This window comes from Chiroxiphia lanceolata, chromosome 8, assembly GCF_009829145.1.
Source record: "Chiroxiphia lanceolata isolate bChiLan1 chromosome 8, bChiLan1.pri, whole genome shotgun sequence".
Lineage (NCBI taxonomy): Eukaryota > Metazoa > Chordata > Aves > Passeriformes > Pipridae > Chiroxiphia > Chiroxiphia lanceolata.
Window position 1 is genome coordinate 28,402,860 of NC_045644.1, and position 21,438 is coordinate 28,424,297.

General features: G+C 37.8%; 1 protein-coding gene across 7 annotated transcripts in view; it reads right to left on the reverse strand.

The window, feature by feature from the left end:
- The window catches only part of LDB3 (LIM domain binding 3), a 121,548-nt gene that overhangs the window by 29,640 nt on the left and 70,470 nt on the right, over nt 1–21,438 (reverse strand). For 6 of the 7 annotated variants that reach the window (XM_032694694.1, XM_032694696.1, XM_032694698.1 and 3 more), the window contains 3 exons: nt 18,273–18,442; nt 17,273–17,309; nt 2,953–2,988 (listed from right to left, as the gene is read on the reverse strand). In XM_032694694.1, coding sequence (XP_032550585.1) covers nt 2,953–2,988; nt 17,273–17,309; nt 18,273–18,442 — 243 coding nt within the window. Of the gene's footprint in view, nt 1–2,952; nt 2,989–12,739; nt 13,646–17,272; nt 17,310–18,272; nt 18,443–21,438 lie in introns of those variants that run through there. The other variant, XM_032694699.1, reaches the window with a different exon arrangement.

A 21,438-nucleotide genomic window follows, 5' to 3' on the forward strand; every position in this document is an offset into this window, starting at 1 on the left:
TTTGAATGGAACAACTCATGTAAAATAAAATAAATGCAAATATACTGAAGTACCTTTTATAGTTTAAAGAAAATACAAAAAAAAAATTATCTTTGTTGGTGTTTGCAATATTTCTTTTTACATGGTTAAAGTGTTAGGGGCTTGATTGCCTCCCTTCATGGTAGAATCACAAGGTGATTTTGTTCCATAAATTATATGCAGTTGGTAACACTCTCAACTCAGTTTTTAAAAAGATCTGAAGACTAACTTGACTGGTTTTAATTTAATGACTGTAAATTTTAAATAAATATTTAGATAGTCAAATAAAACAACTTTTCTTTTTTTCTCAAGATTGCCTACTTTCTAGATTTTCAGTCTGATTTTTTTAGTTCTTCAAGTGCAGCAGAATTTTAAGAACTGATAAATGTGAGTGCTGCTTTATAAAATAGATAATATATTGCAACAGCTTCATTATTACATGTTACAGATGAGTTTTTGGTTGGTTGGTTGTTTTTTAAATGCAGTCATTCTGTAGATTTTAAATCTTTACAGTACTTTGTATTTTAAGGAAAATCAAAGAAAATCGAAAAAAATCAAACATCTTCATATTTGTGGTAACAAACATAAAAGTAAGTTAGGTGGATGAAAACAAACACACATCTCTTCTCAGCTGATTTTCACTCATGAAAAGGAACACAGATCAGTAGAGGTTAAGAGGATAATAATGGTTAACAACCATAATGAGAAAACACAGCAACAAATGCACTTTAAGATTTAGAAAAATAAGTGCAGATTATACTTCTTTCTCTCAGTAAAGTCCTCAGTTCTGAGACTTTCTGTCCAAATAACAGTCAAGTGGATTATTAAAGCAGTACTTAGCCTCCTTTATGTAATGCATGAAGGTTTTTTTGGTTTCTAATCCTCCAACATATCACATGTGAAGAATTGAATATACAGGGAATAAAAATTAAAATGGATAGGAAAAAAAATATCTCTTATTGTAGCATTTGTAGAAAAAAGTGCCTGAGAATATGGTTAGAGAAAGCCATAACATGGAAGAGTCTTATATTTGAATATGGGAATGGTTGTAGAAATACAGTCAAAAGAGAGAAATATCAGCTGCTGTTTCTCTGCTGAAGGTGCTTTATGACTGTTGTCTCTGTATTTTATGCGTGATCCTTAAGAGAGCCACTGAAAATGTAACATCCACATGAACTGGAAGTTTCTGGAATTTGTAGAACTTGAACACCTTCCTTTTAGGCAATGGGCATTTCCAGCTGAACTCCAGGAGTTAGAGGTTGTTATTACCAAACCACTCCAAAGCTCCAAACCAGGTCAGTTATGCAGTTACACATCACAGTGTACCTTTGGTTACTGGATGAAGCAAGAGGGACTTTCTGGCCAGCAGTGGTGAAAGTGGCCTCCCTCTGACTTGTACCCGCTCCAAGCCTCACAGAGCCCTTGGAGGCCATTGGCTTGGCACTGTCAGTGTTGGCATCCCTGGTGGAGGATTTAGGAGGATGCCAAATACTGGAGGTCACATACTGTGGCGCATGCGCAGTGTCTGCAGCCCTGGGTAACAAAGATTACAAGGGGGTTTGTAAATGAGGCATTTCCTAGGGAACAGCAGGTATTTGAGGAAGAGACGGAATTCCAGCCACAGAAGAAGCTGGAGATCATCATGGTATCGCAGATGAAGTAATGACAAATCTTGATAGTTCATTAGTTTATTACTGCTTAAGACCGGGAAAGGCTTGAAGAATTAAAAAAGGTACCTCGTGTTAAATCTGGAAACCATATTGCTATGAATATCAAAATAAGACACAAAGCAAGGCTGTGATGATAATGGAGGTGGAGAAAAGCTATGGTATGACAAGTCACATAAGAGTAAGGCAATGTAGTATGACACTAACACCAGTCATATATCAGAAATTGTTCCTGGTAAAATAAAATAATAATTAAAAGAAAATGAGATTTCAGTGGAGCAGCTGCACAGTCCTGTAGATGGTTTTAAACAAATGAAACTGTTGGCAAAATGCCAACATATTCTTTGTTTTATACACTTTAATTTATATACAGAAATCAAGGTATTTATTTCCTTCTATTTTCATAATTAATTTAAAAATAAAAAATCAATTTTTTTCTACTGTTTCAAGGGCCAGTTGCCATTGCTTGTGTCACTAGTAACAAATAACACTTGCACTTAGATTTTAACTCCATGCAACCTTTGTTAAAACGTGAGCAGTCTTATAAAGGAAAAAAAATACAAAGTGGTTGCACATCTGAGGCAGGAATCAATAAGACAGAGGAAAGCAGCGAGGTAGAATTCGTTTCATGACAAACTAATAAGAGGCATTTCTTTGCTCCGTGAAACTATTGTCAGATTCACTTAAGAAGTAGTTGTATCAGTACTTGTGTGGTTTAGTACATGAACTAACAGAAAACAGCACATTTTTATCTGTAACTGCAAAATGTGCTGAGATCCTTTGGGAGAAAACAATTTGACATGAAAGAGCTTACTTACAGAGAGACTATGTTTTGAATCTCATAACCCACCGAGGATCAATCAGTATATGCAAGAATCTGACATGCAATAGTTCTTGAAATACCAAAAGGATAATCTTACTTAGATTTAAAAAATATCTTGAATGATCTAGGCAAAGTTTAAAATGAAAATGGTTCTTAAAACTCCACCATAAATTGATAATACTCCATTTCAAGAATATTTGCTAAAAACTTGTTATTTTTCAGGTTTGTAATTTCTGAGAAAGATGATCCCCACCTGTCCCATGTCACAGTGCTTCTTGAAGTCTGCATTAGAAAGAAATGTCTAATGAACCCACTTAGTTGAAGCCTCCACAGTCATCACCTGCTCAAACAGTGTACAAATCTCATGTTTTTGAGGTAAGAACAATATGGGGAAAGTGGAGATAAACTCTTAATAGGAAGTAAGTCAAACACAGCAAACATTACCTGTTTTCTGATGCTGCTGCAACATTTTCCTTGTCTCTGTGAAAGGAGGGATACAGTGTGAATGAAGTAAATGCAATTGCCAGTGGTGGCAAGAAAACCCACCCAAAAACAACCAAGGAGAAAGAAAATGGGTTGAGCAGAAATGTTTGGTTGCAAAAAGCATCCTAGAGTGGTTGCTTATAAACATAGTTGTGAGAAATCTCTTCAGCTTTCCAGGTGAAACCCACCAAATATACAAGTTTACTGCATATTGCTTCTTATAATTATATGCTTCTTATCAGTTGCAAACAACTTTGTTTCAATAATAAAGTAAAAGGAAAATTAACAGTTACAAATTAGATGTTGTATGTCTGCTTTTAATTTCAGGAATAGTTTTGATTTTAATAAGTTCCCTTTAAAAAAAAAATTCAATAATATTCCAGCAGAACATATTTTGATGCCAAATCCAAGCAGTGAAACTAATCAGACTTGGGCAATCCTCAAGGATCTGGTATTTTGAAGTGATAAAAATGGGTAACAAAGACTCATAAAAGAAGGATTTCTTGTGCCTGGTATAACTTAAAAATTCTCTGTCCTATGCAAGTACTCGTTTTCTCAATGTAAATCAGATTAGAAACAATTCCTTCACTGAATTCCCTCAATTAGAAGTCATTCCTTCCCTGAGATGAGGAGTAAATCAGCCTTGATTTCTCTGATAGAGGACTGGGCTATTATTCTGTAAACACACACACATGCTTACAAAAATAACTGATCAGTTTAAGTGCAAGCAACTGTGTATCTGTAAGAAGTTAAGACAAAAGTATTCTCATAAAGAATAGAATCCGTTAGCCTTAAACTCCAAAGTTTGAAATCCAGTTAGTTAAGTAATTGAGATAGTCTCAATATTTAGCAATTTAGTGAGTGGTTGTGTCCCTTCCTATTTAAGGAATTATGCTAAAATTGATGGGTTTAAAGCTAAAATATGCCAAATGAGAACACTTTTTTTAACTGGGATCTGAAATTACAAAGCACAAAGCAAATGTCCTAATTTATCCAACTGCACCTTTTCTCAAGTGTCCTTTGGAAAAAAAAAAAAGGAATACATGTATTTATGTGGATTTGTTGGGCACCAATCATTAACTTACATTACGTTTGGAAGGCTATTCTTAATATTTTCCCCATTATTAGCAGTATTTTATATGTCTCTGTGTTTATGTACTTACAGATACATATGTATGTATAGTCATATATGAAATGGTTTTCCCTTAGTTCAGTTTTAACAAAGTTATAAAAACCAATCCAGTTTAGATCAGCAAAGGTTTGGGCATAGGTGTCCTCTACAAATTTTTAAAACCTCTAACTAACATGTAACTCCTAAAATATATGAAGTCAGATTTTCAAACCTAGAAGTGGATCTGAAACGCCCCTCAGACGCTGCCACCTGACTACCAACGTTACTGGGGTTGGTCCGGAAGAGCCTGTCTTAAAAACAAACGCCCTGATGAGATCAACCAGCTCACCACTCCGAAGCAATGAGAAACCAAACACTGCCTTTGTGGTAACCAAGTTGTGAGTTCATTGCAATGTCACGTAGAGCAAAGCCAGGATGAAACAGGGTAGAGGAAGATGCATTAGAGACTGTGTGTGTGTGTGTGGGAAGTGTTAGTACACCAAGAGCCACAGTCATGCGAGGACGTTAAAAAACACAGTCACAGCCTGAAAGGAATAAAACATTGCTTATTCCCAAGTATTCTACCAGGGATCACAGCCAAGACAAAAAGGCAGGCAGTTGGGGTGAGGCTGAAGCAGTGTTAAGCCTCTGTTGTTATTATCAATCTGATCCAAACTTTTCTGCCCCATTAGGTGTGGCTACACCGAAGAAGAGCAAAAAAAGTCACTTGATTTTGAGGTCAGCATTTCACAAAAGTTTTTTCCCCGAGTGTATAAAATAGGATGACGTTGAGTGACAATGGCAGGGGAGTTGGGAAGGGGAAAAAAGAGACAAGTATAGTAAAAATACTTCCACAGAATAAAGCAGGAAAAGGCAGAGAGTAGAGGGAAAGATGAGTTCAAAGGCACACAATACTTCTTCATGGTGTGGCTTCCAGGAAGTATTTCTCTTCCCAGTCAACAGGAGTAATGCCCATTTGGTTAACAATAAGAAAGGCTCAAGATCCGTTGTGCCTCTTATTTGCAATACTTGCATTTTGAGGAACAGGTTATTGGATTTACGGCCTTTACAATCAAACATTTTCTCTAACTAAATGCAGAAATAATTTTACTTTTGAGTCCAATACATCCCTGGGGCAGGCTCAGTAAAGTCAATACCTTCACCACATTGAAAAAATTTGGCTCAGAATATTATGAGCAGTTTATATCTCTTTGGCTACACAGGCTGCTCCAGTAACTGACAGCAGTTTTGAGCTATCTGGAAGAGATTTAAAATTAGTGGGTTTTTTTGTTTTGTTTTTGGTTTCGTTTGTTTGTTTGTTTTTTGTCTGCAGCCTTTTTATTCCCCACTGAAATGGCTTTTGACAGAAGGGTCATTCTGAGAGAACAGTGCAAACTCCCACAGACTTCATTAAATGTTGGACATATATCTAAACAAGATTTACACAGTATACTGTCTTCCCAGTTACAAGGTATAGTATACAGTGGAATCTTGAAATGCTTCCTTCTCATAAAAATATGCTACAGGATATGGTCATGCAGACAGAGTGACTGAAATTATAGCAATAGTCTTTCCCCCCCACACCAATAAGAACTGGTGTAACTGAATGCAAAATTCCTTTGCAGGCCAAGCTTGTGTGTGCTATTGGATCCTAAAAAGAGCCTGGAGACACTTCAGAGAGTTTCCAATGAGTATGTTAAATCTGAACTGTATGAACTGGACATGGGAATACTTTCCCATTCTATTTTATTTTTGGAAACCAAATGTAAAAGATTCCCAAACACCTACATATAACAGGCAAGCTGAAATGTGGAGGTTGTGTACCTTCCATCTGCCTTCTCTTTAGATGGCAACAGATGTTTAATGAAGACCTAATGACATAAGAAACATGAGGCATCCTGAAAGACCACATGGTCCTTCAGCTCTGTCTTTCAGACTGAAGCAGTAAGTGAATACTGTAATTGAGTTTTTTCTCTATACTCTTATGGAGCAAGACTGTTTTCCTAATTTTACAAATGAGAAACTAAAACTTAATAGAGTTGCTCATGGTCACAAAGAAGGTCTACAGCAGGGCAAAGAATTGAAGTAAGTTCTCCTGAACCTCAGTTGAGTATTTAAAATATCAGCTCACCCTCTTTAATGAGAGATTATAGATTTTTTAATAAATATATCTATTCAGTTTATTGTTATTTTCCTGTATTAGTCATCCAGTAGTCTTCTACAGAGCCTGACAGATATATACTGGCCTTTTTTCAAAGGGGAAGTGGATTTACAGATTATTAAGGTCTATATCTATCGAAATTAAAAATTCTGGTTTTCTAGTAGGATGGTGCAGATTTGTACCATAAGACTTATGATAGCTTTCATCCTAACATATGATAGCTTTCATCCTAACATACTTATATTTACATAAGCATATTTGCCTACAAATACAATTTCCTTTTAAGAAGTATAAGTTACAAAATAACTTCAAAAGAAATTTTTATAGGGTGTCTGGGAGTAAAGTTGTGTGAAAGTTATTTCATAATTGCCTTTCAAACATTTTTTTGTCTCAAAGGCATAGACACTGACACTGTTGAAAACTGGACAGTGAGCTACATTAAATCCTGTTCTGATCCAATGAGGCTATTTCTACCTTTCTGTGTTTGCAGCTCAGAACTTTTCCATGGTCAGATGACTGTAAAACTGTTGAGAATGTTTGTCTTTTTTCCCCCCTGCTATATTTTTGTTATTCCAACATAGACATCCTAAGACACACAAAGAAATCATAGGCAGTTAACGGAGAGGACAGAAGACAACTATCATGCTGGTTTAGTTAAAACTTTAGCTTGGAATCAGAGAAAAAGGGGTAGAAGAACTAGTCTCTCTTTTTCAGCCACTGTAGTTAAGAATGTGAGCAGCCCACGCCAAAACGTGGCAATATTGTAATATATCCTCCTAGTATGTCTGCTTTCCAAAACAGGGAAATACATTTCTCCCAGAAGGTATCCTGGTTTGTGCAGACAGTGGCACAGAACAGGAAAAGCATTATCATAGATTCAGTGGAAAACAACCAGCAACTCATTCTCAACAAGCAGTATGGAACTCAGTCAAAGCAGCTCGCTAAAATCAAAGCCAACCCCTCCCATGAATGCATTTTAGTGGCACCTGCAGGTTTGCTGTTAAATGTAACAGTCACACAATAAATGCAGCTGGGCACACAGCAGCATTGGTGTGGGGGAAAGGTAAGGTCACTCTTTTCCAAGATTTGCAGAGTGATATTTGCCGTGCAAGTATAGGTACTCCCATTTTCAGTTTTATCACTAAAGACTGCAAAATTCTGAGCATGTGTAGTAATTTGAGCTGGGACTTAATTTGCATAATTATTCTCTGTCTTGGCCTTAAGTGTGCAACTGGACTGAACAGAATGATTTGGCCCAGCTTTTTACAGCCCCACTGGTAAAGTGCAGGTATCTGCCACCAGGCACCTGAGCACAGGATCTGGACTTTCAGGCTGTGTTTGTGACCATTACAGACAGAACCGGTGCACAATAAGTTTAGATTTTGTATGCCAGGAAACAATTCCCCTTTCACTGAAGTGTTCTTTCTCTTCATGACTTCACTTTTTCTCCAGGAAAGCTGAGAGAACAAGAACCCAGAGATCTCAGTTTCAGTTGGTAGTTCTTTTAGACCTACTTTTTAGTTTGTGCACATTGCTGATAAGAAAATTCATACTTCTTCTATGTGGCATTATGCTAAGTTTGCAGCTGCCTCTGAAATACAGCAATGTGTCTGTGCTGTTTAGTTCCTGAGTCAAGTAACTAAGTGGTATGAAGAGAACACTTGTCAGTCTTTCAGAATGTGGATTGCATTTTATTTCATAAACTCTCTTAAGGATTTTCTTACCTTCCCTCTCTCTCGTTTGTAATCATATAACATTCTGGGTCAGCTACAACAAATGCTCACATGGAAATGAACTGTTAGGAAGTTATTAGTATTTAGGGTAATTTTGCTGACACTAATGCAATTTAGAAGCAGAATAAAAGGAAGCAGTGCCAGTGCTATGCTCCAGCTCACCCTCAGCAGGGCTCTGTGAGCCAGGCTGATGATCCACAGACCATAGCTGAGTGGTCTGAGCTACAATGCTTGTTGGAAAGCCTGCTGCATGTTAGAACTGCTTTACCCTCGCTGGACTGAAGGCAATGCAAGGGACTAGTCAGAGAGAGGGGCAGCATTGTGCACTGGTGTCTTGGTTAGATGCCTGCAGCAGCTGCAGAAGGTATAGGAGAATTTTAAAGGTTCCACAGTAGGAATGAAAGTTAACATTAATTCCTGCTCATGCAAAAGTTATGTGGTGGACAGGAACATGCAGGAGACTGAGATGGTAAAGACAATATGTTACATACAGGTCAGTACATCCACTCCCAAAACTGAATCTCAAGCTTTAACAAGCTCTGTTAGCTCATGCATTACTTTCTCTATTAACTATTTTGAGAAAAGCTTCATGGTATTTCTTAATTGCATTTGGAGCCCTCACTCATTCTGTTTTAAGTGGGTACATTCAAGTGGATACACTGTACCCCAGAGTCACTCACTATCTCTGATGAATTTGTTCTACAGGGAACTGGCTTGAAAACAAAGGCTTTATGATCTCTAAATAGCTCTTTTCCCCACAGAACCTCCAGAAGTATATTGAGGAAGAAAGACTTTATATTTGATCAATTTTCCCTTCTGGTTTCACTCAGAATTCCACTGAGACAACTGAGTTATTTCACTATTCCTACGCTTTTGTCAGTCTTGAGGTGCTAAAAGGTAAGCAGAGAACAGAATATATGAAATTGATGTGCTTATTATCCTTTATTGCAGTTATGTTCCTTAAGTGAGAAATCTACCTAGAGAAGTCTGCTTTATTCCATTGGTTGTTGTGGAAAGATAGAGTATGTCTTTCAAAAGGATTTTGGTAATCTGAGCAGCATATAAACAGGAGGTTTTTGGCAATTGGGAAGGTCAGTAATGCTAATCATTGGAAATTTTGGCCAATCAAGGAAGGGAATTAAGGTGCCTTAGCTTGTCTTGGTGGTGTCAGATGGCTTTGATAAGCAGAAGTAGAACAAAGGATGTTATTGCGCTTGAGAGCAAATTTTAGTCAATTAATTTTCATGGATACTGCAGAAAGCTGTCAATTAAAGGCAAATTGATTAAAGGAAGCAATTATCTGGTAATACCATGTACCATACCAAAATTCTAGCTTTTTAACTTTGCCAACTAACATTTGTGTAAATATCCATGCATTTTCCAAAATACGTAACGATAGTCCCAGTCACTGAAACTCATGGTAGACACTGCTAAAGAACCCACAAAATCAACTCAGTTCCTGTGGGAACCCGACTGTACAAGTGAAAGATTGGTGTCACCTCATCTGCCCCTGAGGAAGGCTTCAGAAAGCTCTGTGATATGCAAGAGTTGGACTTTTGAAAAGTGATAAAGTAGTCCCTAAAATACTTGTTCCTTGCTATGGAAGATTTACTCCACCCAGCTGCGCATAATGAGAGAGAAAGTGCAATGAAGTGACCTCTGTATTTATGGCTTAGCACAAACGTCCTGTCCTTCCTGTGCAGGGACGGGTGAGAAGAGGGAGGCAAGGGGAAGAGCCACAGAACCTTTCTCATTTTGTCATGCATGAAAGGGAGACAGGTCAAGTTCTCATACCCACTCTCCTAAAGTCACACTCTAACCAAGTCCCATCAGCACACATTGCATGCAGTCAGTGTTTCTGCTGCAAACTAAGCACTGCAGGAGGTGAGGGGAGACCATTTGAGCACAAGGCAGGGCAGCAGGATTTGGGAAACAGGTTAGTTTAGATCAAAGAGTCTTGTACCACAGCAGAAAATAAGCATGTCCCTGTGCCATAACCAGACAAGCAGATTTACCTGGAAGGCCTTTTGGTTTTGATTTCCTACTGGCATCAGCTTTGCTGTATCTTCATTAAATGCTTATAAGACTATGCTTTACTGGCAATATTGGGAAGGGCAGGGGGTGAATATCACTATTCATATCCTACATTTTATTTTATTTTTGGCATGGAGGTGTTTTGGAAGACAGTATTGTCACTGACCATTGTCCTCTGCTCAGCAGAGCAGTTACAGGTCAAAATATATTGAGCATGGGACAGATACACCTGCCTGTCATCAGTGCTGTGTTAAAGAATTACATGACTCATCGAGTCTTCAATCAGGAACCTATTTTAAGCCTCACTGTCATTAATTGTGAATAGTCTTCCTAGGCAAAACAGCAGACTTCTGCAAATGGTCAGGAAACACTGCAGGATGGTGCTGGTCAATCACAAGCCACATACAGTGAAATAAGCCTGAACATACTAAAAATAGGGCAAAATTAGAACAGACTTGACCTTTTGCTAGAACAAAGCTACTGTTTCTTCAAAGCTGTTAATGCTGTCTTATCAGACCTCAGTCTGTTACAGTCTTTAGCAATGGTATGTAGTAGAATGAAAACTCCAGGCCAATTTCTCTACAAAAGCCACCTCCTACTCAGGAAGCAAAACCAAGGCCTCTTCACAGTTACATGAAAAAAGATCGGTATCATTCAATTTTTTTGGACTTGAAGATTGTCATGACTACATAAAGGAAGATTTCTGAGGAGTAAGAGCTGAGGAATAACTAATCTAAATATAAACAAGAAATGGCATAGAAAAATTTGACTGACAGTTAATCCAAAGTCCATCACTTGGAAGATTTTTTAAAAAGGACTGGACTGAGTAGTAGAAATATGCTGTAGTGAAAATCTTGTCATAGGGATTAATGAAGGCACCTTTACAAAAGATCTTCAATTTTGCAAAAGTTCCAAAAGCTACCAAATCAAGATCTTTTTCTATTAATCTTTTTTTCTTTGTAACTACATAAAGGATTGAAATTCTACAAGCCTGTTTAGATTCCACTTTGTATCCTACAGAAAAAAGGATTAATATTATTTCTCTATATGATTACATGGTTTATATGCATGAATTTTTATCATTAAATCCATTGAAGAGAGTTAAGGAGAAGGGGTGCCTTAATTACATTTCCATTAATTTCATATCTTATCAAATTACTAAAAAATACCTTCAAAATAACAATAAGTGTAAGCATTGAGATATAATCTAGACGTTTTCTTTTTCATTATAACACATGCACTAGGACTATTTGAAACATAGCATCTGTATTTTGTTCATAAAACATTAAGGATACACAATTCCTTTTTAAGTGGAGAAACTGTATTACTACTTATTCAGAAAAATTGTCAAAAATCTAACTTGGTTAAAAATTAGAACTGGATAATTTTTTACTTAGGTACATTTAATGTTTGTGAAAAAACTGCCTATTGATATTTTAAATTCTAACAAAATTTCCCATATATAAATAAAATTCACCACCACTTTGGTTCACCAAAATTTGATCTTGGCAACATTCAGGAAAAGTTAAAATGTTGCTCTTATTTCATGCAGTGATGCTGATTTTCCACAGGCAGTAGTAAGATGGTATGACCAGAACCTGTTTATGTTCCCATAAGGAAAGTGTACATGCATGCTGTGAATTAAGTAGCATGTTTACTGAATTGCTATGGTACTTATCTAAGAAAAGTGAAATGCATTTTAGAAGCAACTAGTGCTCACATACTCTTTAATATTCTCAAGAATTGATTTTTTTTAAAATATGTATGATAGCCCTTTAAATACTCCAGTATTTGGCTGATTCATGCAAAATTCTCCATGAACAGTAGCTTTTCCTTATTTCTAACACAGAAAAACAATGGGAGTTTGAATGAACTTGACTGCTGATACAAATTCAGAAGCAGCGAAAAGCACAAGAGTTTGAGTCTGATCTCATGCACTGATTAATCCCTTTGATCAGAACTATTGCTACCAGACAAAGGTACCTGATTTGCAGTTTATAGAAGTTAATGAAAAAAAATAACCCTAAGGGCTGTCAGCAGGCCTGTGATAGAGTCAGTCTGTCACTGCAGAGATCAGTGTTCATCAGAGAAACTTCTGCCTCAGTCAGTGCCAAGGACTCCTAATGCAGCCTGTTGAGGGCTCACATCAACTGTTTCTATGGAAACCACAAACTGTTTAATGTAGTTGCATTTTTTGTTTCATTTGATGATCAGAGCACAAACAAGAAAGGAAAGTAGCATTGCCCTTGGTGTACTTCAGATGGAATATAGAATAGTGGCTATAGGTTTGCCATGTCTCAACTGATACAGCAAAGAACTGTACTATTGTAACAAAAAGATCTCATTCTAAGCACCAGCAATGTCTCAAGTGCCTTTGCCACAGAGACAAATTAATAATTACTGCCAGAGAATGCAAATTATTTAAATGGAAATGCTAAACAATATTATCAATAGGTTGTCATCTAACATCTATTAATTATGCTATTACCTATTAATTATGCTTTGTTCACACTTAGTAAAATATTTTGTTCATTTCTGTTGTTCTTTCAGCTGCTTTGTCAGTTTTATTCTAATTCAGACAACTTAAAGGTTAAAGCTTTTTGACTAAATTTTCTATTCAGAAAAGAAAAGTTCTCCTTCTTTCAATAATCAGTTGAAGCAGTTACTGTTTTAAAACAGAATAAAATACTTTGTAAAACAGGCACATAATTATTTTAGTTTTAAAACGTTTTATTTCAGATAAAGCATGCTGCTATATACAGAAAAAGTGTGGGTCAAAGCAAGAGCAATACAGAATGGGCAACATATTCCTTAAAACTTAAAAGATGCTTTTAAAAGCTTCAGTGCAACAGTAGTATGATATATTCTTCTCACTCCTAAATCACCTCTAGCAAAATGTCATTTCCTTGCAGATCCTGAGCAACCCCAGCTATCTCTCACTTTTATATAATGATAAATTCAATTTTCCAACACGAAACTTACAGCAATGGTTTCAGCAAATAACCTCTACCAGTTTAATATACTGAAGAAATATAACTTCACATTGCTAATATCTTATTTCAAACAGCATCATTCAACTATGCAAACTAAGTATGTTGTACATTTAGCAAGGTCTAGGCCAGTCAGTTTTTCTTTTCAGCTTTCATTCTCCTACTTCATTATCTTTACAGCAGCAAAACTCAGTAAAAGTCTCATTCTTCTTCCTCCTAAAGAAATACTGTCAGCAACTTCCCTCTAATTTTCTCCTAAAGTTAAGGGACTACAGTAGTGATGTTTTCCTGTATACTGAAGTTTAAGATAGTAAAGGAGTAAAACTAAACTACTTTAAAATGAAGAACACGAACTGGGTTGTATTGTTATTTTTAGTTGTGGTGACAGTGAATGGCTAACAGGCTAATGACAGAAACCTACAGAGCAAGGCCCCAGCAGTGTGTGTGACACGCTGGGGCTCTAACTCGGGACAGCAGTTAATGTTTGACTGTAACTCTGTCTGTGTTTGCCCCAGAAACGTGGGCTTTTTAACTTTTGACATTAAGGAGCTGCGCTGACAGGCCGTGATGCCAATTGCGCAATTTGGCAAAGCGTGGGCTGTTACGTTCCGTTTCAAACCTTTCCCTGTGGCATGAAGAAAGAGAGAGAGAGAGAAAGACAGAGACAGAGAGAGACACAAACACAGAAGAAAGAAAGGAGGGAGAAAGAAAGGGGTTAGGGACCATGGCTACCACTCCCTTGCCTTATAACTAGGGCAATGGCAATTTATTTGGATTTTCTCCTCGGCTATCAAATCAGTACAATGAAGGCTGGGTGATGCTTTTTGGACCATGTATGAAAGGTTTTGCAGTTGTTTATTTCTGAGAAGTAACTTGATATAACTTCTTATTCTTTGACTTCTGCTTGGTATTACAGGGCTGCTTTTGCTAGAAATGCAGTGTAATCCCATTGTTTTCCTGCCACCAGTTTCTCTTGGCTTTTCCCTCCCTTGCCCCCAACTGAGCAGTCAGTGACAGTTAACTCATAAAAGTGCAAAATGAATGCAGGTATTTTCCATTCTGTAACACCTAGGCCAGCCCATATGTATCCTGCTGTCCTTCCTGCAAGGACCATCACCCACAGGCTTAAGCAGTACTTTTCTACAGCTTTTCTCAGCATTAGTAAGTATTAGTGTTGACATTTGCATAAATATTTCTGGTCATGGGTGTCACAAAGCAGAACAACATGGGATTTTCAAAGCAGAGTCCTGTGAAGTATTGGCCATCTCCTGCCCTCCCTGGCTACCTCTGACTGCACACTGGGGCTGTCGAGCCATGTTCAGCACCCTCTCAGGATTTAGCCTTTTCTAGACACTCTACAGTTTAAATTCAGGTTTTGTAAACAAAAAGGGGAAGAAGGAGGATGTGAGATGAGAGCACAGTGAAGGAGAAGTATATCAAACAAAATGGAAAATAAAATGTTCTCATTATTTGCAAAATGTATTTGAATCATTGCAAACAAGGTAATTTTTTTTCCTCATTATTTACACTCAAAACACAAGACAATTAATTGTGTTAATGCAGTGGAACTTGAGAGTGAAACCAGCCAAACAGAAATGAGCAGACTGAGCTGGTTTTACCCCTCAGGCTGAAGAAAGCACAAAACAATAAACAGAGTAAATACCAACAAATTCACTGATATTTCTAAATCTTCTGTTCTTAATAAGTGTCATGCAAGTAACACTCCTAAAGAAGTCCCTTACTACTTTCGAGATATCATCCCTCCATTCAAGGAAAAGGTATTCAGAAACATGTGTTTGGCTTGAAATATATCCCTTCTTTCCAGAAAATAATCCACAATGATCATCACACCAGCAATGGAAAGTTTTCATAGCAAGTCATAATCTCATGTGTGCCTTCAAAATAGCAGCAGCACGAGTGAGGGACAGTCATGCAACGTGCTCATTAACATTAACTGAAAGGGATATTCTGCCACCCGAAAATGCCCAAGCTCCATGGGTTTCATTTAGAACATATGTCATGAAGTTAGAAGCAGCAATCTAAAAGTGACTATTTTTATGTAAATCAGTTCTGTCAAAAATAAGCTACACGTATCGCCCTCTGTCCCCCAAGAGTTTGGGAGAAATCTGATCAGCATTTCATGCAGTTCTTGCAAGAGAAAGCACCAGAGAGATTGCTCACAGCATGCCCTGAGACCAAAATCCCCTGCCCTCCAAATCTCTGGCAGTTTAACTTTTGGAACATGAAGGATTTTTCCAGAAGTCCAGCACAGCAGGGCATTAATACTGAATCTGTCAAGACACAGGTTCTGTGGTTCCATGGAAAGCTTCTGCTTTCAAGAACCCAGGAAACCTTCCAGATGATCCCAAACTGTGGATGTGGAGAAAGGTGTGGATCTGGAGTAGATACTGAAGAGGACTTTCTATTTCATTATTGTGCTGGAAGAGTGGAGTTCAAGCATGGAGTCCGTGCATCTGACACAGGTCCTTCCATCCATTACAAAATCAAAAGTGGCAGGTGCCTTCCCAAGAGATGAAACAGGCCCCAAAGAGCTGTCTATGATCGATGCATGCACAACTGGGGCTTTTGCTACCACATCTCCAGTGGAGTGTATGCAATGTTTGAGGCAGACACCAACCCACCCACATGGGAGAGGCACTGTCAGGGAGGCAGGAAGGAGACCCCATTTCATTCCTTGCCCCAGAGCTCACACCAATTGCACAGTTCCTGTGTAACTACCTAGTACATGTTCCCTTGACTCTACTGCCGATGAATGCCCTTAAACCTGTTCAGCTGTGCCTAAACATAGCCAGAATCTCCTTGTGAAAACAAAAGATAACACAGTGAAACCTCAAAACTGCAGAAAACATGCAAAACATGGTGAATATAATCATGTACTTCGAGATAGAATGTGCAATTTCCATGTGTTGATGTGTTACTAGATAATTATTGTCAGCATAACTGATACCACCTAAATTTTCCAGTATCTAGAATTTTCCAAAGCCACAGACTACACCTAGAAAGATTATTCCTCTAAAACAACATATTACTCTCAGATGTGAATGGGGGACTTTTAAGTTCATCACAATTCTTTAAATCCCATCATAGTAAGGATTTGGATGTGTGGTATTACATCAAAACAGATAATGCACAATACATTTAATGAGAATTAGGCTTGCACATTTGAGGGAAGAAATAAATCCCTGAGGGATATAATGTCAAGCCTGATGTTCGGGCACTCAGCTGTGAACTTGGGTGAACTGCAATGGAAGGTTTATAGCAAATGTCAGCTGAAAGCACACTTGTATTCTCACAGGGAAGATAACAGATTTCTTTCTCACTGATTCAACATTTGTAACTTGCACTGTGATCAAAAGCTCAGAACCTTTAAAGAAGCCGTACAGCAGTAAAAAGAAAAAAACAAAAAAGAAAAAGGAAAGGAGGTGGTTTGAGTATCAGACACATCACAAACTCAGCCAGCGGCTTAGAGCAGCTCATGTGAATAGGGATTTGAAGTATGCAAACAGAAAATAAGGCTTACACGCAGGATGCTCTTGATTCAACTGCAGTTTTTAGCTCAACATAAGAATCTCTAATACATCTATTTCCTGGCTATGCAGGATGATGATAAATCTTTAATTCCATAATATATCTCTGAACATATCCACTTTTTAAGTGTTTTTGATAGATCATATGAAACAAATACATTTATCCACTAGCAAAAGCAGTCCTGTGCTTCCGTATTCTATAAATTTGGGTCACGTTTATTCCAAATAAAACACAAGCTAATGATTATGGGTATGGATGGAAACAACTCCTTTACTGTATCATTTAAGGAGAATCAAATGTCAATCAGAGGGTCATCCAAATAAATTGCTCACAAATTTCAGTGCTATCACAACATTATATATTTTCATCCAGTTACACAATCAAGTAGTTACACGGGGCTTGGAATTCATCACATTCACACACCCAGTAAAGTACAGGAAAGTTGCATGAGCAAAGAGCTTTGAGATTTGAACACACACTCCAGGAATTTTGCACTGTCTTTCCTAAAAGCATGCTAATTTGTTATCCTTCTCATTCAAATGCCTCTCACAAATAGCATTTTAATTTTAGTGATTTTTAAGTAAATGTATTAGACTATTTTAGGACAAAAATATAATAAAGGAGGTTCGTATTAATGCCATTTTAAAACATTATTGGGTTATCAGGAAGGAGAAAGCCATATTTTTCACAGGGAGTTGCCTACCTTGACCTCCTCAGGGCTTCCTCATCTGGATCTTGCACTGTAGACAAAAAATGTTTCAGTTAAAAAAAGAAAGAAGGAAAGGAATTGGCTTTATGATGAAATAATAAGTTCCTTAGAAACATATCAAAAGCCTATCTAAAGGTGCATTCATGCTGATCTTGCAGCAGTGGAATCTGTAAGAACACCATAAGGAGGAGCAGTTCTCTAGAAATGGGAAGGAGGATGTTAGAAGGAATGTAGCTATTACAACTACTTTGTCATTCATTTATTAGCAGTGTTTCACAGCTGTAGCCAATGATTCTACAGAGAGGTCCTGCTGTTTTGCAGGAAAGCACAAGAGGCATCAGCAGTAGACCCATAGGAAGCGCTAACTATTTCCCTTTGATGTGGGAAAGGGCCCTGAACTTCCTTATCTCTAGATCAGAAACCAGCTGTGAAGTTAGTACCAGGTGGTCAGAAAAATGTTTTCATAGGCAACAAGCAGCAAAGTTCAATCTCCTGTGACATTCATAGCAGATCTAGGTTTAGATAACAAGGCTGATAGAACCATAGATTCAAGACAACTGGTGATCCATGATTTTTTTTGACCTCCAGAAGTCACTTCTATAAAAGGCTGTTACAAGAGACATGACTTATTTGTCATTTTTCTAGTGAATGGACAGCTTTGTATGTCTAGGCTGCTGGAGAACAAAAAATTGCAGTGCAGAAATTTTATTTGTAAGTAGGAAGAACTATGGGGTCCCAAATGCTCTTTTACTATATAGTCTGTTATAGTTTTATGGTGAGACCTCTGGCAGATCAAAGTATTTTCTTCACAAAGCATAAGGTGAGACTGTACACTTTGATTTCCTATTCCCTCTAGTTACATCCAGGATCTTGGACTGAAAACTATGAGTCTGGTCACGAGTATTCCTTCAGAATCAGTGGCCAGTACCGGGGCGATACATAACGACAGGAATCTGAAATCGGGATGAGGAGGATGTTCTGTTATTCCACTTACTGTACTCCGTTCCAGTCATCTGGGCAAGGATGCGGAAGGACTTGGACTGCAGGTTGGCGGAGCGGCGGCTCCAGTCCTCGCTCTCATCCTCGGGCTTGTTCTGAGTTTTCAGCACAGCCTGATACACCGGGGAGGCACTGTCTACGTGAGGGTCTTTAAGAGGGAGGGTACTGCAATTCAGAAAGCGAAACGTTGTGAAACAGCACATGGTGGCTTTCCTCCCAACCTCTCTGGTCTCAGCTTATCACCCAGAGTATCAGCAATCCACAACATGGCTTTGAAATTATCACTTCTTAAAAAAATACGTTGATCAATTTTATGTTATGGTTCGTTCTATCTTTGGAATGGCCTGTTATCATCAAATCTGCATATTCAAAACAGCATGAAAATGCTTGGAAATATCTGTTCATGATTCTTCAGCCAAGGAAACCACAAGCTTATAGTGGTTAGAATAACGTGTGGTGATAAAGGCGAGTATGCCAGGCAAAAACATTTATTTCTCTGAGAATTCCTGTCCCCTATTATTTCTTATAAAAATTACTTCATGTTGATACTGTTTTATGCTACCTCTTTAAATTACAGTGTTGGGCCAATGCACTTTGAGATTGTACTTAGAAATAAAACCCATATTTCATTATAAAAATAATGTGGTAGGCTTTTATAGCTCTTTCTAGAGATGATTCTTTGTTAAACTCTGAATTAAACTTCCATCTGCCATAAGTCTGGATTCATTGTCTACTAAACTTGTGAAGCAAAGAAGTCTAGACTTGTGCTCAAGACTTGCATACATATGCTGTATCTGAAATCTTTAGCAACAGAATGTATCTCAGAGTCTTACAACATGTCTACTCATCTCGCAAAGCGATAGATCCAGGAAAAAACTTTCAATTGTGCACACCTAAAATCAAAGCTACAAAGGTCTGTAGAACAAGTGAAGTAACCTCTCTTTGATTTATGATGCAAGCCAGAAACAGGCTTAGTAACTTAATAGTGCCTTTTTTTCCCCTGTGAAAATAACTTTTGCATAGCACACAGTTAAAATTAACTATTAACAGAGCTGCAGGAATATACACTGAGGGGATGATGTATGCTTGGAGTAACTTGGCTCCATGGCTTCTCTAAATACAAAGTCTATTTTTGAAGCGAGTGATTTATTGTAACAGCTTTAACTTGTTATTCCATAAAGAGCTTTGGAAGCAGCAAGCTCAACTTCAGGAAAACTGAGAAATGGTTCTGTTAAAAGTTAAGGGCCATTTGGTCCAACTAAGTCACTGCCATAAAGTTCCAGGAGCAGTCCTCTGCTATAAAAGTTTCTTCCTTGGTTCAGGCTCAAACTTTGTGTTCTCTAAGACACCATTGTGTAGAGAAAATCTACAGAGAAGCTGAGTCTGTGATTTGAAGACCTGAGAGAAATTATGAAAAAGCCAAGAAGCATGTCTGACATCCTACACACAGCAACAACATACACTGTGATGAAAAATATTACCAGGTAGTGCTTTAAATATCAGTATTTTCCAGCTGACATACTCCTCTTCATCAATACACGGTTTTGATGGATCTCGACATAATAGCATGGGACGTGTTCTTCAGGTCAGACCACAAGTGGCTCACAAACTTGGTCATGTTTATATGGACCCAAAAGAACCCCATCTCTCTAAGAATTTTCAGGTTTTATTGGAGGAGTATTTATGTTCTTCATAACCCCCAATATATGCAAACTTATCACTTTCTTGAGGACCCAGCACAGCACAAACCTCAGTAATTTTTTTTTTTTTGCATGTTTCAGCACAATCATCTATGTGATGGAGCACAGCTCAGAAAAAAGGTGAACTTAGAAAAAAACCTGACTCTTCAGTTTAAGCTCTGCCACAAAACATACAAGTTATGTAAAAAAAGTTTCTCACCATGGAAGATGCCCTGTAGGAAGAAGCAGCATTTTCCAGCTCCTCTTTTAACTCATGTTTCCAGACAACTATCCTTACAATATCTAAACACTAGCAGGTACACAAGGCATAATGTAGACTTGTTTATTTTGGGAAGGGTGTGCCATCAGTGGCTTGCACTAGTGTTGTTCCTAGTGGAAGATGGGAGAGCAGTAGTCTTCCTCTTCTGGCCCATCACATATGGCTGAAGGACTTGCTGAGGGAGAGCACAAAGCGTGGGAGCAGGAATAGTCTTTGCATGGAAAAGATTCTCTGTAATACCAACAGTAAGTCAGCAACCCACTCGGGACCGTTCTGCTGCTGCCTCTGACACTTGGCTACGCTGAAAAGTTCTGTCACTGTAAAGGGTCTTGTTAATGTTCCCCAAAAGATGACCCCAGAGGCATTTGAGGGTGCTGAGCACCCAGTACCTTGCCCTGTACGACTGCTATAAGTGACTGCCTGAATTGGGCCAACAGTTAACTTTATATTCCCAGATTGACTTTTTAATCTTGCTGAAGCTTAAAAAACTGCTGTTTTTAGCAGCGTGATAGCACATTTCCCACCTGCATACTGTTGCAAAGTGGATAATAAACCTCTGCTGACTTCAACCATAAACCACTGTGCAAGTTACAGACAGTACAAATTCCTTTGACTAAATCCTCTTGCTGAAATGCTTTGTTCTTGTATTATGACCAATATACCAAAAAAAGCAGTTTAAAGGTTTATGTATAATTATGCTATTAACTCAAGGTTAGTTAAAAAACTAGAGCTAAAGGCTGGACCACAAATTTCACAGTAGCAATGTGTGGCATTAACAGGACATATTAATATCCTTATGGTAGATGATTAAGGCAGGAAATGGAGCTTGGTGAATTAAACTTCCCTAGCAGAGTGAAACATGCTCATATAAATTGAACTAAATTAATGTAATACACTGGAATATTTCCAAATCTGCCTTTAACTCAACAGGCCTTTTTCTTTTTTTTAAATCATAATTACATTGTAGATGAGTAACTAGGACATATGAGCCACTCAGCATGGAAGTGCAAAATAGAGCGCATCGCTGATTATGAGCATTTCATAAACCTAAATGTGACAGTTGATTCTTACAGACAGCCTAAAGATGCACATAACCACATTAATACTTCTGTTATACCTCTTTGTAATTTAATTTCTTTCCATCTGGGTGTGGATGTGCAGAAATATTATTCATCTTTAAGCATATTATTCTAAATTGATGT